Source organism: Hemibagrus wyckioides, linkage group LG08 (genome assembly GCF_019097595.1).
Source record: "Hemibagrus wyckioides isolate EC202008001 linkage group LG08, SWU_Hwy_1.0, whole genome shotgun sequence".
NCBI classification, from domain to species: Eukaryota; Metazoa; Chordata; class Actinopteri; order Siluriformes; family Bagridae; genus Hemibagrus; species Hemibagrus wyckioides.
Genome location: NC_080717.1, coordinates 9,514,071 through 9,531,681, shown reverse-complemented (window position 1 = coordinate 9,531,681; position 17,611 = coordinate 9,514,071). Strand labels below are relative to the sequence as shown.

The following is a 17,611-nucleotide window of genomic DNA, read 5'->3' as shown; positions in this document are numbered from 1 at the left end:
TTAGTTAAAAATGGGTGATTACATTATGTATAATTTTCCTGAATTCCCCAAAAAAAGGTTTATTCCCAGTTTTACAGATAATGACCTTTGTCCATTACTACTTTGTGGACTGGACGGTGTAGATTTATACTGCTCTGTAGTCATAAATAACCGTACAGTTTCAGTTCATCCACAGGCGCCAGTAATCCGGCTCGAATAGTGATTATGAATGGTCAGATCCATTAAAGGTATGATGATTAATTATACAAATACAAGCAATATGCCCTGTTTTTATTTTTAAATCACCATAGTCACTTATTGCCTAGACTCCTTAGCAAACATGTCATGAAGGGAAGCAATGAAACAGGCATCAACATCCTTGATTTATTAACATCCAGTACAGAGGGGCAGATTCATAACCATAGCATGACATATGACCATTTCCAAAAACCTGGACTAATCACCGATTAGGATACTGAACCTAAAACTTTGAATTGTGAACAAACATGGTTCAGACAGTGTTCCTCACCCGATGGTCCATGTGTCAGCCGCACACACTCTAAATTTAAACAGTGTAATGCTGTGTAGTTATGTACCTAGAGAGATTATGAATACAGATGTTGAGTGACAGGCCATTATTTCCGGACAAAGCCTTCTTGCAAAAGTGCTTTTAACAATAATAAAAAAAAAAGCCAAAACAAATAACACCAACCCAACCTGGGCTGGCGTATAAATTAATCTTAGGAGGGCAGATTGCTGTTAGCAGCAGATGGACAGCAGTCCTCATTCATTTTAACTCTTAATCGGGTGTGAGTAATTTAAGGAGCCTGTGTGGTGCCTAAGCCTACGGCATTGGCGTATGCTGACAACAAATTGACTACCTGTTTGGTCTCCAGAGTGAGCCGGGCTTCTCTGAGCCAGTCCTGAGCTACACGTCGTGCCTCGCCTTGCAGCTGGTTGACAAACTTCGCAGCTAACTCGAGGTCACCACGCTCCACACTGTAGGTGGCGTAGGCGAGCAGCTTGAAAGCGTCGAGGTTTTCTTGTGCCAGCTTGCTGGGTGGCACCTCTTGTTCCTTCTCAAAAAGCAGGATGGATTGCAAGTAGGACAGGAAGTACTGGTAAAGACTGTTACGCGTCTCGTCTATTAGTGCCACGCGTCGGACTAGCCGACGGATTTCATAAAAGCGAGCACGCAGTGAGGCCTCGCTGTAAATGCCACGCTTTATCGACTCCTCGGGTAGGGCTGAAGCCAAGACCTGGGCAAACTCATCTTGTGCACAACTCTCTTTGATGGCGAGCACAGCGCCTTCTAGAGGCTCAGAGGGTGAATCTGCCACTGCAGTCTTCATTGCATAATTTAGAGCCTCCACAGATAACCACAGTTGATGAGCTTGACGTGCTTTTTCCTCAGCAGTTACATGACCTGTAAGGAAACAGCAGATGGAATTGTCTGCAAATTGCATAACATGTGTTGCAGGGTAGCCACATTTTATCCCACTGCAGACCTTTTAGGATGCCAATAACAACATGCTTTCTATAGCTGACTGGGCCTTAAGTAAAAAAAACAGCACCAACAAAAAAAAATTGCAATGCAAGACTCACTGTCAATGGCCTCCTCTATGCCCTTGAGCCTGGCGTAGGCAGAGTTCATGTCCAGAGTGAAGGAGTCTATCTGCTCCTGGGCCAAACGCCGATAGTGCATCTCCTGCTCCATTATCTTACTGGTCAGATTCTACACCAGAAAGCAGGTTTAGTCCAATAACCGTAGCATTGAATTTCTCCTTTTAATGAAATCTGAGTCATTAGTGTTGCTCTAATACACATTCACTACTTATATTTTTGCCTGGGAAATTAGTAGTTGATCTTGTCCTCATAATACCTTTGAATATAAAATGTTCATATACACAATGAGTGTAGGGCTACATGACTACATATCTTTTTAAATCTTAAATATAAACAAACTCAAATGAATTAAATATGCCACCACAATACTTTATCACACCAACAATAGCCCAATATATCTGTGCCTGGTCTGGCAAATTTATTATAATAATAAATAATAATAATATTTTATTATATAATATAATAATTTAATAATTGAAAACGCAAACAAAAATTGATTAAAACACAGTTAATTTGAGACAGACAGAAATGTCTCTGAACATTTAAAGATTCCTTTTGAAGCATTTTTCATGACCATGAGATCATTTAAGCTCAGGAAATAATCATGCCTTTCTGAGTGAGCAGAGATGTCATACTTCACCAAGTGTTTGCGCTGAATGCTCTTACCTCCTGAGCCTCCTCCCGCAGCTCCTGTTCCTGCACTTTAAGCACGTCGCGCAGGTGGTCTGTGTGTGCGGCTGCCTGCCTACGCAGCTGAGTTCTCATTTCTGCCTCCATCACCTCCCGCACTTCCTGCACCTGCAGCACCAACACAAAGAGTCGGTTAAATCACCATGTTACAATACAGTCTAAATTACAAAGTGACCTACAATAAACTTCTAAGCTGTATAAATACAACAGCAGCTGCATGCTATTCCTAATATTTAAATATTATGTTTTACATAGATTTACATAGAACTTTATTTGTATATTTGTCTTTATATCTCTTGATTTAATTAATAAAATTATTAATTAATAAAGGGATAATCTAATAGTAATAATAATAATAATAATAATAATAATTATACAACAAAATAAAAACAAAAAAAAGGGAAATCACAGACATTATACATGGAATATATCACTAAAATGGGGGGATTCACTCAACTTCACCTCGATCCCTTCCACGCTAGATTTTTTTTTTATTCCCAGGGATAACATGTTCCACCTCTACACCTAGATATTTAAGGAAGGAGTCCCAATTCCTATGAAACTTAAAGGGTTTGTGGAGTAGGCTTCGTCAGGGATAAGTCCCTTAGCGATACTTATCCACTGGGCCACAGAAGGGGTTATGACCACTATCCACTGCAACAAAATACACTTGCAAGCACTATATTCGCAAGAGCTGAGTACCTTTAAAACCATAAGGGAGTTCCTGTATAAGGCCCAGTAGACAGATCTTAGGTCCTAACTGCAGAGGGCAGGAGAAAACTTTCTCCAATTCTAAGAAAACAGAAGTTGACCAGAACTGTTGGACCTTGAAACACTCCCAAAAGCAGTGTATGAGGACTCCCTCAGCAATCTTGCATTTATTGCAGAAGCTGGAAAAATTGGTGTTCATTTTGTGCCTGTGAACCGGAATAATATGTAACCTGTGCAATATTTCCCAGAATGCATTATCTGCTTAACAGCAAGGTGTTTTGCATGCTGCTCTCCAATCTGCTTCATATATTTCCTCCCCAGTATCCATTTCCCACAAACCCCACGTAGAACATTTTGACAGCATCCATTGGTCACTTACTTTCTTCTCCTGCTCGAGTCTCATCTCCTCATGGTGGTGTTCCAGTGCAGTGACCACAGCCTGTTCCACAGATTTCTGGTGCTCATGCTTCTGCTGGTCCAGTGCGGTTTCGATACGGATCTGCTCACGCACTCGCTGCTCGGCCAGTTCGCGGTTTAGCTGGTCAATACGGCGATGAGCATGGGCAATCAGTGAATTCAGATCATCAGCACTCAGCTTCCCTGCTTTAGGTGAGAGGAACATATAAAGGGTGGGGGGTGTGGCGGGGGGATACAGAATTGCTCCTGATAATTACATAAAGGAAACTAAATATAAAGGAACCACCACAACTAACCTCAAGGTCTGTTTCCACAATTCAGAGGAAACTTTAAAACTTGTGAATTGTATAAGATTATGGATTAAGGGTATGGCTACTTACTGAGACCCTTCCAGTTTGCTTGGACCTCAGGTGTAATGTTGCTAAGCTCTTTTTGGAACTGAGCCTTGGCCTCCTTCACCAGCTCACTGTACTGAGACACAATCTTTGCCTCAGACTGAGCCGCCTGCACCTGGACAGAATTGGAGGATGGAGATTAGCAGGTGGGTTTTACACCATCACAAAGCTACTAAAAGACCAGTAAACTAGAATAAAGCATCATTTTTATGCTTTAGCATGCTATCATTGTAAATGTAAGTTATAGACTAAGTATTATGCTACATTAGGATAAGCTTGAACAGAGTCTCACTTTAAATTATGCAATTACTCTAAACAAGGAAAAAACACCAAGTGTGACCCTCTGTTAAACTGGATAATTGGCTGTTAAAACATACACTTATATTGGCAAAAGTTTTGGGACACCTCTCAGGTGTTGTTTTTCAGGGGTTGGGCTTGGCCCCTTAGTTCCAGTGAAAGGAACTCTTAATGCTTCAGTATACCAAGACATTTTGGACAATTTCATGCTCTTTGTGTGAACAGTTTGGGGATGACCCCTTCCTGTTCCAACATGACTGCACTCCAGTGCACAAAGCAAGGTCCATAAAGACACGGATGAGAGAGTTTGGTGTGGAGGAAGTTGACTGGCCTGCACAGAGTTCTGGGAAGGCTTTCCACAAGGTTTAGGAGTGTGTTTATGGGAATTTTTATTTTTTTTTTATTATTCCTCATTTGCGAGATCAGGCACTGATGCTGGATGAGAAGGCCTGGCTAACAGTCTTTGGAGGGGTGTCCCAAAACTTTTGGCAATATATTGTATATGACTACATTAGTAAGTCTGATAACACATACTTTGGTTACAGCTTTGTCCAGATCCACAATCATACTGTGTAGATTTTCCTCTGCAGCCAGAATCTGTGGTCTGGCAGCATCAATCTTTGCTTCCTTAGCATTGTTGATCTTTCCTCTGAGCTTCTCAAGCTGTTCTCTGATCACAAACACAAAAAAATAGGAATAAATGTACAGAAATCAGTCAATAAAAAGATTACTTCATTGTAATGGTAACAAGGAATAGTGATGCAATGTGCTAATTCCTACAAACAACTGTATATTCATTAATTCATCATATGCTAAACATGTTTATTGCCAAGTGCATCGATTTGTAGAATCATCACTGCACTAGATGCAATACAAGCTTCTGCAGTCATATGACTTCAAAATAAACAGAAACGTGACTAACCATTAAGCTAAATGGGCTGAAATGTCCCATATAAAATTGTAATTTAATATTAGAAACTATTCCTTTAAGCATTTGGCAGTACTTGGCTTGGAGTACAGCCTCTCCAGCCTGGTTCACGGCATGTGTGCGCTGACTGAGTGCATCCTCCAGCTCTTTCCACTGAGCTGACTTCTTATCTGGAGAATCCTGATAATGCAAATATAGACAGTTACAGAGTAAGCTGGTCAATACCAGAGAGTTTAAAACGCCAACGCAATGGTCAGTAATTCTAGATACACAACTTGTTTGGCTCTTCTGCGGTCATAATAGCATATATAAATGACAAAGGGTTCCTAAACGGAATGAGTGTTCACCTCTGAGTCCATGGCCTCTCGGAGTCTCTGTGTGTGGGCGTTGATGGAGAGGAGTGCTGCTTCCTGGGCTCCAATGGCATGTAGGGTAACCTTGGCCGAGGCTCCCAGGGTCTCCTCCAGTCCAAATGATAAAGCTGTACACAATAATAGATCATTGCTATTAATCAGCATCATCCTACTTGATGACTAGACTACAAGACAAAAATACAAAAAGCATCGCATTTCATATTGTGTGCATTCTATGCGTGTGTCCACATATTTCATGTTAACAAATAGAGGTATAATATAAATATATCACATACAGGAAGGTACATGGAACTAATCGAGTCGTTTTCGGCAATGCTACAATCTCCTCATACATCAGTATCCAAACTGGTGACAAAAATTGTATCATCAATAAAGATGATTATAGAAGGTGTTTAAAAAGTGTGCCATTCAGGCCCTTTCTGGGTAAACTCTCCCTCCGTCATGTTTCAGATAAGTGCTCTGTGCATCTGCTCCAAGCTATTTCAGACTGATATACTGCCGTTCTACTTAAAGCACGATCTAGAATACCCTAAACAACACCTTGTATATATAACTGGGTCATGTCTGGTTCTAAATGGATGGATGCATCTTTTTCCCCACCACAGAACTTCGTTATTTTGGCATTCATCCCATTCTTGTTGTGCTGACTGAATTCAGTATGACAAAAGCCTTATGTCATTGGATTAACAAACATTGCATGATGATGTAAAGTGGTAAGGCATGCTTTTAATATTTATAGACATTTGCACAAATCAATTATATTCACTAAATCAGCGTAGAAAGAACAGAAAGGTGCATGGGATGTTATGGTTTTGGTCTAAATGGACTTTGTGCTCATAAAAATGAACAAATGAACAAACAAACCTGATTAACGGAATAATTATACTTCTGCTACCAGTTAGAACTAATTTATGACCACAGAGTTAATCAAAGTAGACATGTTGAATGTAACAGCAGAAATGAGATGAGCACTTTCAACTATTTGTCTCTCACTTTGATAAGTAAGTAGGTAAGTTAAAGATAAGCACTGTTAAATGATTAAGAACCTACATGCTATAACCACCACTTAAATATTACCAATTCTAGGTCCTTTAAAATGGTATCACTGGCCAAAAAAAGGTTGAAAAGCCCTAATATATTGGAAACAATAAATTCCTTTTCATTTATGCTTATATTTACATTTATGATTATTGCATTTGGCAGACATCCTTATCCAGAGAGACTTACATTTATCTCATTTTATATAACTGAGCAATTGAGGGTTAAGGGCCTTGCTCAGGTGCCCTAGCAGTGGCAGCTTGGTGGTCCTGGGGTTCAAACTCACAACCTTCTGATCAGTAGTCTAACACCTAACCACTAAGCTACTACTTCCCTCCATACTTCTATTCTAAATATTAGGTATAGGGTGTGAAATAGGTATGTTTGTGCAAGTGTAAATATGAAAGAAGTGCACATACCAGCCAGAGTGTCCTGTTCAGCCTGGTCTTGCTGAGCCAAGCGGGCAGCCACTTCCTCCATGGGTCGCTCTTTCAGTACCGGTTCATGGTGAGAACACTCATGACATTCTTCACCTAAAAACACATGTAGATCACACAGAGCAATGAACACAAAATATCTTACTTCCATCTTTTCACCAAGGCATACAAAAACAAGCCCAAGATGATTTCAGGCCTGAGATGATTTCAGGCTTTAAGAGAATTAGTAATACGGAGTCTGTGATTTAGAGGAGTTCGATTTTTGTTAGGGATTGATGCAAAGGGAAAAAAAAGGGGTTAGTAGTGTATGGTTAAGAGACAGCAACGCAAACGATGTGGAAATGGCAGGCATCAATGGCAAGCTCTAACCTGCCCCAGACTTGGTCGGAGTTGATGTAGGGTCGAGGCTGGTGCCCGGTGCGGGAACAGACGGCACCTCACTGATGGCTGAAATTATATGGGCCGCCTCAGCTGAGGCCTCTGCAACAACAGCAGAACTCGCATCAGGTGCCATGCCAATGATGATGGAAACTGCTGAGTCACAAGCTGACTATATGAGGGTATAAATTAAATCAGAGCTGTCCACATTCTGCCAATTTGATTCCCACTTTAATAAAATGCCCTGTTCCAATAAGCTAATGACAAAATAGCTTTAGAGTCAGCTCCACAGTATGAAAGAGCTTCAGGATTTAAAAAGTCTTTAGTCTTTGTTGCCGATTGATACTCAAGCATGTAGTATTACTTATAATGAAAGGCAAATAATGAAATGCATGGAAATTAGACATTAGACTGTCTTGGGTAAACACAGTGTTCTCAGTCATAAGAGACTCTAGTAAAAAGGTACAAATAACAAATGCAATAAACATAACAGAATTTAAATGAAACCTTAAGTGACTTGTAAGTAAACTGTAATGACTAAATTCTAACTTTTAGAAAACATTTCATCAACATAAGAGAGCAAATTAAAACCATTTGAGTGATATGTTCCACTTTGTTTAATTTGGGCCAAACAAATAGACAGGGAGTTATCTATTGATTCCTGAACTTTTCCAGACACTTCTCTCAAACACTGTGTATACACTCTGAAAACACTCACCCTCGAGGGTCTGTAATGACTTTGCAGGAGTCTCCTCTACAGGCTGAGCAGGGATGGGTTCCACAGGCGCTGACTCCGGCTGCTTTTCTTTAGCTCTGCCTTTTACTTTTGGCTGTTTTGAATCTTTTGAAGTTTCAGACACTGACGATATCTGCAGTGGTTCAAACTTTGCCTACCATACACGTAAAGTGAGACTTTACAGGACTTCTGAGATTGTAGCTTATGTATAAAATGTTAAAAGATAAGGACATTTTCTAGGAGACAGACCAAAAGGTCAGGTTCTATAGGTTTTGCTCTTACCGGTTTCTTTGGCAAAGGGACAACTGGAGGTGGAGGGGGACCAAGAATCATTTCAAACAGCATATCAGAATAGGGTACGCTCTTTTCAATGTTTGTTCTGAATTTCGGGTCCCATTTGGCGTAAAGGATTGTACCACCTAGGCCTCCACCGACGGTCAGGAGACTGGCAGCCACAATCTTACCTGCAGCAGACCTGCAGTACACAAATATGAAGTTTTTTAACAGAAAAATGTGAAACATATTTACATGACAAGTTCTGCATACTAAATATTGCCAAGCAGAGAAATGTTCATTATACACAGATCAGGCATAACATTATGACCACCTGCCTAATATTGTTTGTACCCCTCTTGCTGCCAAAACAGTCCTGAGTCGTCGAGGCATTGAGTCCTGGAAATTGAGAGGTGGAGCCTCCATGGGCCCACTGGACTCAAAGGACACATACAGGATGTAAAGGATACTTTTGATAGATACTGACCACTGCAGACCGGGAACACCCCACAAGAGCTGCAGTTTTGGAGATGCTCTGATCCAGTCATCTAGCCATCACAATTTGGCCCTTGTCAAATTCGCTCAAATCCTTACTCTTGCCCATTGTTCCTGCTTCTAACACATCAACTATGAGGACAAAATGTTCACTTGCTGCCTAATATATCCCACCCACTAACAGGTGCCATGATGAGGAGATAATCAGTGTTTTTCACTTCACCTCTCAGTGCTCATAATGTTATACCTGATCGGTGTATATAAATAAGAAGCACAATTCTACACGTTGTATTTAAACAGTTGGTTTTGAAAACATGTGTTTACCCAGATTGTCCAGCTGACGTATAACGACGACAGTGTTGCCGGGGATGGACCGCCACATTTTCACACAGGCATTTCTGAGGACAAAAATAAAAGTAATCAAACACGAATACAAGTTAAGAAAAATATTCAACCGTTTTATGTACAAATGCTCCAGTTTATGAATTGTTGTTTTTGATTTGCACTAATTCACATCAAGTTTGTTTACAAAGGAATAATGGCAACAAACTATTCACCTATTAAGGGGGAAAAAAACTTGCAAGGTCATGTCTTCAAGCTATTAATGGAGACATAAAGCCTGAATATACCTTACTAATCCATTCCAACTTAGACACCAATGAATCTAGCTAGGGAAAGAAATACTTTCAAAGAGATCTTAAATTCTTCACCAGATTCACATGAATGGATGGGGAAAGCATGAATCACATGTTGACCTCCCACATCCACGTCCATGAAGAATACGAGGCTTCAATTGAATGGATTCCTGTGAGGCGCTCATTTGATTGGTTTAGCTGCCTGTCATTCAACTTCACAAGCCCCGCCTCCGCACTTCATCTTACGCAGTTTACGTACACTTGCATTTCATTGCAAAAAAAAAATCACCGACTGCCAACTACATCTTCAGCGGTGACAAATAACATACTCTGGTCATTCAAGGATAACTTATGTGTGGTGTTAAACCCGAAACACAACAACCCGGATGCACAAAATAAACTTACGTTCAAGGACATTAGCAGCATAGGCGCAGGCCTGTTTCTGTGGGTCACTGAATGACCGCACTCGTCTAAACTAGCAAGCTAGCTATGCAAGCTAACCAGGGGGAAGCTTACCCGTGCCGCTGTGTTTGCACCTTTCCAGCACACACGCAGCATCGTAGCTGTTCCTCCTTTGCGTCTCGGTTTCAATAAATAGATTTACGACTCAGCTCAGCAAAACATTATAAAAGTGCTCACGCCTCGGTTAGCAATTCCACCCCACACTATAGATACCGCCTGTTCCGCCGAGTGACGGACATCCTGCGCATGCGTACTAACGTCTTCCAAAGTTGTCACGGAGTCACGTCACTGGGGAAAATATGTGAGTGTATAATTAAAGTTTCTCACGTTTTACGACGTTTTACTTTTAATTTTCAATTATTCATTCTTGTTATTGAATCTTCCATCTTTACCTGAAACACTGAAGGCACAAGAAGGAAATATCCACAGACAAGTTCGTTTAGCACGCGCGGTCCATTTTATTAGGAACACTTGCATATTCATGCAGCTATCTAATCAGCCTAAGGAAAGACAAAAATAACATGCACTCCACTGCTATTAACCATAAACAAGTATCCATTGGGTTTTCTTATCTTAAACTGTCCTGACTGGGTGAATCTATGCCCATGATATCCTCAGATTGCTTTTCTTGGTTATCAGGAGTGGAAACCTGATGTGGTCTTCTGCTGTTGTAGCCCAGGAGGCGATATTTTGTGCATGCTGAGATTCTTTTCTGCACAGCATGATTGCAAAGTGTTTATTTGAGTTACTACGGTCTTAAACTAGTCTGCTCATTCATCTTCAACAAGGTGTTGTAGCCTGCAGACTCTTTCCACACGGGATGTTTTGGTTTTTTGCACCATTCTGTGTAAACTTTAAAGGCTGTTGTGTGTGAAAATCCCATGAGATCAGCATTTTCTACATGACTCAAACCGGTTCATCTAGCACCAACATCTCCATGTCAGAGATAAGGTTACAGTGATCTGTGGCATGGTGGTTGGTATCAGATGGACCGGTTTGAGTATGTCTCCTCATTCTGACACTTGATGTGAACAGTAACTGAAGCTCTTGCACAGTATCTGCATGGCTGTATGCATTGCACTGCTGATGACTTGCATGTGCAAATGCACGTGTGTTCCTAAAGCAGTGAGTGTATGTTTTTTAGTAGGAAACCAGGCAACTCACCCATTTTAAGATGCAAAATATTATGCGAAACTTTGTGCACATCTGACCATCACACATTTTGAACAAACAATTCTAGATATAGTCCTTCCTTTGCTGTTATAACTTCTCCATTCTTCATAAAACTAGAGTCTGTACTTCTTGGATACTTTGAGAATGTAGCTTTTGATCAGTTTTTAATGTCCAACGCATTAACGCAGTTAAAATCGATCACAAATCTCAGAACATCCTTTTTCCCTAATTACACTAAAATCACTGAAACTAATCACAAATCACTAAAATGAAATGTATAACAAACTTGATGATCATTTATATTTTGAAAAACAGATATAAAATAGGCCATAAAAAGCCATAAAACTGTGAAAGTCAACTTTAATGAATTGAACATCACATTAAGCCAATGATCCAATTTCTGTTTCAAATTTACACAAAAAGTCAGTGGGGTAAGGTCATTAATAATGGTATTACAATACATACATTCTGGCCAGAGGGAAAACAAATTCCATGCTTCATGGGGAAAAATAAGGCAAAAAAATATTTGACTAGAGATGGATCTAGCAGGCAGATCAATCTTGGCCATTTTACCTTGTATGCAAGCAGGTTTTTCCATTTTTGTTTGATTAAGTTGTTGTTTTTTTGGATTAAACATAAGGTTGATGTGTCTAGAGGTCTCTGATGACTGAAATAAAATTACAGACTTACAACCTGACTCTGAAAAGCTACATTTACTAAATTGTCTAAATCTTACAGTCTGCATGAACAGTTGACAAAATGCAATGCTGAAATAAATGCCGGTTAGGATGGTCAAGACATCCTCCCATGTTTACAATGCCTGATTAGGTCAGCTTGATGTGAGCAAGCTAACCTTTAAGAAGGCCAGTGGGCCGTGTAGAAGAGTCGTACTTGGGGAATGAATCCTGATGTTGGCAAAATTAAAATGACAGTCAAACAGGTCAGTTACTTTAACAAATATTAACATTTGTTTTTACTACACAGTTATTATGCAAGACTGACATTTATTGTATTTTGTTTTCAGGACAAAATTCTATTTTGAGAAGACTTGAGAGAAGGTGTTTTAGGTGAATCTGACTTCGATGTGCCCATAGTCTACATTTAAGCATCTCTAACTGACCAGTAAATGCAGATAAAACTGGATTATCACCCACATTTCCGTGGGCGTTTTTCCCTTTCAGACATCAAACAACTCGGGTACTTGTGTAAAGAACTTCCCCCTATATAGTGAGTTTATGTGCGAGACTCCTTGTATTAATATCATACCACAATCTCTGCCTTAAATTGGACTGGAAATGAAAACTCCGATATAAAAGAACGTTGAGTTTAATTGTTACATGCCAATGCTGTTTAAACACTAAAGCCAGTTTTGCTAGATGTGACAGTACAGCTTTTTAATTGCGTTAATCCTTGTCCTCTTACAGACTACTACTCAAATAACCAGCAACTAACTAAAGAATCACCAGAATTTTAGTAGAACCGCTAAGAAAAGTCCACCATGTTAGATACTGGTCAGAGCTGTCCACCTGAGAAAGGTCTAAAGATGTAATTACTAATCATCAGTTGAGATGCCTAGAGCTGTGGTTGATTTGTGTTATACAAGGTCTGAAATTTTAATTGTAATTGATTGCATTTCTATACTGAATACACGATAAACATATACATGGAACTATGACAGGGATTTTTTTTTAATTCATCAATAAAACTTCAAAACTTTAAGAGCTAAGAAAGCTACTTGTCTTTTCAATAGTTATGCCGTTACCTTCTTTGATACAAATAAAAGTGCTTCACTTTGCCAGTTATAAAAACGTACTTTTCACACAATCTCTAGGTATATACTTAAATCATGTTAGCAAGATTTAGGTACCCAGTAGGCGAATTTTTTTGGTATATATTAAGCATTAGTCATGGACTAAAAAGGTTAATTTAATGTTTCTAATTAATATATAGTCCATGTCTAGACTTGATGTGTCCAAAAAGAAAATGGCATAACACACTAATGTGTATGCAGATTAATATCACCACAAATAAAAACAGGACTCAATAAGATGAATCTATAGGCCTACAGACTTACAATGGGCACATCAAGGATTCATAAGTTATGTATGAGAATTTTAATGAAAGGTATATGCTATTCTGGTTCGAGTGGAAAATCTGCATAGGGTTGTCTGGCTGGTCTCTTCTTATAGGATGGCCATCGACACACTGGACAGCAGTGCTGCCCGCCTGCCAGCCACACCACGATGCACTGCTGGTGAAACACATGGCCACACGGCAGTCCCATGACAAGGCATTCTGTTTCAAAGTTTTCCAAACAAACAACACATTCTGTGCAATGAAGCATACCACAGGGCCACTGGGACCAATCAGTGTCCTGTTCCTCTCCACAAGACCCAGAATCTTGAGACCTCTTCCCAACAGAACTTTCTTTACTGGTATGAGCCCTCTCGGAGTTGTAGCCTTGTTCTCGCTGCTCACTGCCTGGTTCCACGAATGACAGATGGTCTATCTTGTTTGTTGGATTATCTTGGTCCATTCTGGTGGTCCCCACTGACTTTGTGCACCTGAACCTCCAAGTGGGCAGATTTTTGATGTAGTCGATGGGAACAAGTGGGCGAAGCCAGAGGTCTGGGAAGGCCAACCTTTCTAAAAGGAAATTAGGATCATCATCCCAGTCTGACTCATTCTGAAAGGAGGCAATGGGATGTACTAAATAGCTGGTATACCAATCCCAAAGGCTGGACAGCCACTCCAGGTTGTTTGCATTTTGGTCTTCGTTGCCACATCTCCTCTTTTTCTCAAAGTAGTCTATGAGGAGCCCGTGGGCCAGGTATGTGCTCAGGAAAAGTGCTGGGTGTGAAGAATAGAAGGTCCAATCTGCCCTAACCCAAGAGGCAAGAGTGGTGGTGTCTGCATAGCGCAGCAGTTTAAGACTATACTCATAGAAGTTATCCAAATATGGTAGCTGAAGAAATCCAAGAATAGGGAGCCAAGAAATGATGAGTAAAGAATTATAGGTACCTAGTGTGCTGATCAAAACCACAAAGCGCTTAATCGTGGCTCCCTGTGTTATGAAAAGGTCCATCCAGGCCATCAGGTTGACCATAACCAAGCTTAGAACAAATAGATCATTGACCTCTGGTTGAACAGAGCGTAGGAATGTTTCCATGGCATGCAAAGAAATGTACTCCCCAGTGCTGTTGCCATATCTGTAGATACCCTCTGGTGTTTTGAGAATATACGAGGGCATCTGTTGCACCCCGATCTCCTCCAAGCAAGTGGTGTTGTCCCAGTTGCGAACATCGACAAAGATGAACTCTATGCGCCCTGTGAATTTGATGCTGAGGGCTGAGAAGAAGGCAGGGGGCTGGAGCAGTTTGGCAAACAAAAACATCTTCACAGGTTGCGTATCTCTCTGGTACCAGTCATCTATTAACTGTTGTGAGAAACGGATGGTCTTGATGCGAGAGGCAACATGGGCAGTCATCCATTTGAAGATGTGCTCGGTTTCAATTCGCCTACCGTTATACTCTTTCAGTATGACCTTTCCTTTAGAAGCATAAGTCTGGGGGACTGACATGATCAAAGTGGACTTCATCCAGCCACGTTTATGGCAATATCTGATAATTTGGGGAGGAGAGGGTATTACAAAAAAAAAAAAAAAAACAAATTAGAGTGTAATACAAAAACAAATAAGACAATAAAAATATTTCTATATGTTTACAATCTAGACATTACCAACTGGTTAGAAACTCAAATCAAGTGTATGCACTTGCAATGTAATTCCTGACCTGGCATCACTCGAGCAGTTGAACGTGCCAGTGCGAATGCCAAAGCGAGAAACTTTCTGTACCATCTTCCCCCAGTTGACTGTGCTCAGTAGTGGATTTCTGTCTTGGGCTATTACCTAGATAAAAACGCATGTATTTCCAGAATACACACATGATTTGTAAGCCGTGTTCATTCATTCATTTATATTTAAACCTCAAAAGATCAGGTAAGTGTTGCCAATAATGGAACTAGATCAGGAAAACATGCTTATAAGCAGGATAATATCTACCTGGACCAACCAGATGCCATCCTTAGTGTCTTCCACCAACTCATAGAAGTGCATCTCCCCACTAAAACTGGTGCTGGAATCTGATCCTGCTTCTTCTTTTTCATTTTTTAAAGCTGAATAGAGCTCCCCTTGCATCAGGTCTCCTGAAAAGCAAAAAATATATATATGATTAACGTTACACTGGTAAATACAGACTGAGGTTGATTTTTATTTTAGTGTCTTTAATCTTTTCCTAACAATATAATTTAGAAGTATAGAGCATTTCTGCTATCTGAAGATTACTGCTTTGAAATTCAATACTGAAACAAATACTGGTCTACCTTCAGTGTTTCCAAAGCCATGTCCTGAAAACATTCAGAGATCATAGAAATCAATGCTAATGGGGGAGCTTTTTCAACTGACATGACCAAATGATGGACAAACAAGTAAAGATGCCTCCTTGGCCAGATTGATTGGATGTTGGTGGTCTTTAGTTGTTTTGGGAAAACAGGAAGAATGACAGGAACAGGAACTTTTTTGAGAAAGGTTTTAACAGTGTTCTGTCAATAATCATTGACTGCATTTATATTTACTAATGCTGCACCAGTAGTGTGTCACTTGATGCCTTCAACTTTTGGAAACATTTTCAGTATACACCATGACACAACCCAATAACATGATTCTCAGTGCATCATACCCTATACTGCCAAACGTTTTGGGACACTCCTCCAAATCAGATGTTTTCAGGGTTTGGGCTTGATCCCTTAGTTCTAGTGAAAGGAACTCTTAATGTTTCAGTATACCAAGATATTTTGAACAATTTCATGCTCCAACTTTGTGGGAACATTTTGGGGATGACCCCTTCCTGTTCCAACATGACTGTACACCAGTGTACAAAGCAATGTCCATAAAGACATGGATGAGTGAGTTTCTTGTGGAGGAACTTGACTGGCCTGCACAGAGTCCTGACCTCAAACTGAACACCTTTGGAATGAATTAGAGTGGAGACTGTGAGCCAGGCCTTCTCGTCCAACATCAGTGCCCAACCTCACAAATGCACTTCTAGAGGAATGGTCAAAAAATTCCAATAAACACACTCCTAAACCTTGTGAAAAGCCTTCCCAGAAGAACTGAAAATGTTAAAGCTGCAAAGGGCGGGTTAACTCCATATTACATTCATGTGCATGTAAAGACAGACGCCGCAGTTTTGGCCTGGCTCGCAGTCTCCACTTTAATTCATCCCAAAGGTGTTCTATTAGGTTGAGATCAGGACTCAAGTCAGGCCAGTCAAGTTCCTCCACACCAAACTCCCTCATCCATGTCTTTATGGACCTTGCTTTGTACACTGGTGTGCAGTCATGTTGGAACAGGAAGGGGTCATCTCCAAACTGTTCCCACAAAGTTGGGAGCATAAAATTGTCCAAAATGTCTTGGTATGCTGAAGCATTAAGAGTTCCTTTCACTAGAACCAAGGGGCCGAGCCCAACCCCTGAGTTCAATGATTTGGGGGGGCGCCCCATAACATTTGTCAATATAGTGTATCTACTGTGAATAACTTCACATTGTGCAAAAACTAGATATTTCTGTATCACTACCAAGACCTCAGGTGTTTGATCGCATTATCTTTACATGTAAAAACCAAGTTACCAGAGTTTTCAACCAGCTCTCTGACATCCCTCTTCTCAGCAAGACCGGAGTATCCCAGTCCTCTGCCCTCCAGGATGGTCTTCAGCTTTTTAAAGCTCAGTGTTACAGGATCCACCAACTGGGTGGCAAAGATCCCAGTCTCATACCACACAATGGCTTCGAAAAATCGAGCCAGGACAAACAAAACCAAAAAATACAGGAGCAAGAAAAAGAGTTTTAACCACATTGTACTCAATTTCTCTGGTAGCTATATATATATGTTATGGCAATGGCTGTGCTGTCTGACATCAGAGACCAACAGGTAGCCTAATTATATGACGTTTATGTCTTGCTAGCAACTTAAAACACTTTCCTTCTGTGTTAGCCTCTAGATGACTGCCTGATCTTTAGTCACTGACCACTGCAAGTTCTTACAGCTTTTACAATGTCCATTATTTCCACCACCCGCCACGTATTTTCCTGGATATCAGTTAATAACTGCTGCTACACCTAAGGCCAGCGTATCAGGCCAGTTTGTTGTGGCCCAACCTGTACAGCACACTGGCGGTCGAGTCGCTCATCTGGAAAAGGTTTTTGCTGGCTGCTGAATTAATCCTGAATTATACAAACCGAACAAAGGACGGAAATAAACACGATTAGACACGAAAATAGACCGTTTCTTTTGTATTATTTCCAACGTCGCGGCTTGACTGCAACGCTCGCGCTGTTGATCAGCTGGTATACATAACAAAAATAACGTCATGGAGTCACATCCGCTTCCGCCTTAGCAACCCAAAACAAAAGCCGAGAAACGGCGTATTTTTTTTTTAATCTCTGAATATTTTTATTTTTATACGTTTAAAACAAATTATCTATATTATTAGTAAATTATTAACAAATTT

General features: G+C 40.4%; 2 protein-coding genes across 4 annotated transcripts; both read right to left on the bottom strand.

Annotated features, from left to right (window-relative positions):
* Window positions 1–349: 349 nt before the first annotated feature.
* Window positions 350–10,113, bottom strand: immt (inner membrane protein, mitochondrial (mitofilin)). Of its 3 annotated transcripts, none has more exons than XM_058397957.1 (14): window positions 9,926–10,113; window positions 9,099–9,172; window positions 8,289–8,481; window positions 7,989–8,160; window positions 7,262–7,372; window positions 6,875–6,988; window positions 5,391–5,524; window positions 5,120–5,223; window positions 4,650–4,785; window positions 3,804–3,933; window positions 3,386–3,606; window positions 2,272–2,403; window positions 1,585–1,714; window positions 350–1,405 (listed from the first exon to the last, which is right to left on the bottom strand). In XM_058397957.1, exons 1-14 carry the CDS (start codon window positions 9,965–9,967, stop codon window positions 798–800), a joined length of 2,301 nt encoding a protein of 766 aa, XP_058253940.1. In that variant the 5' UTR covers window positions 9,968–10,113; the 3' UTR covers window positions 350–797. The 3 variants fall into 3 exon arrangements, with proteins under 3 accessions (XP_058253940.1, XP_058253939.1, XP_058253941.1); XM_058397956.1 differs by having other exon boundaries at window positions 3,386–3,609; window positions 9,926–10,112; XM_058397958.1 differs by lacking the exon at window positions 7,262–7,372 and having other exon boundaries at window positions 3,386–3,609.
* Window positions 10,114–11,384: 1,271 nt separating this feature from the next.
* On the bottom strand, window positions 11,385–17,474 carry rnf103 (ring finger protein 103). Its single transcript, XM_058397960.1, has 4 exons — window positions 16,731–17,474; window positions 15,105–15,247; window positions 14,836–14,951; window positions 11,385–14,664 (listed from the first exon to the last, which is right to left on the bottom strand). Exons 1-4 carry the CDS (start codon window positions 16,954–16,956, stop codon window positions 13,176–13,178), a joined length of 1,974 nt encoding a protein of 657 aa, XP_058253943.1. The 5' UTR covers window positions 16,957–17,474; the 3' UTR covers window positions 11,385–13,175.
* Window positions 17,475–17,611: the final 137 nt, after the last annotated feature.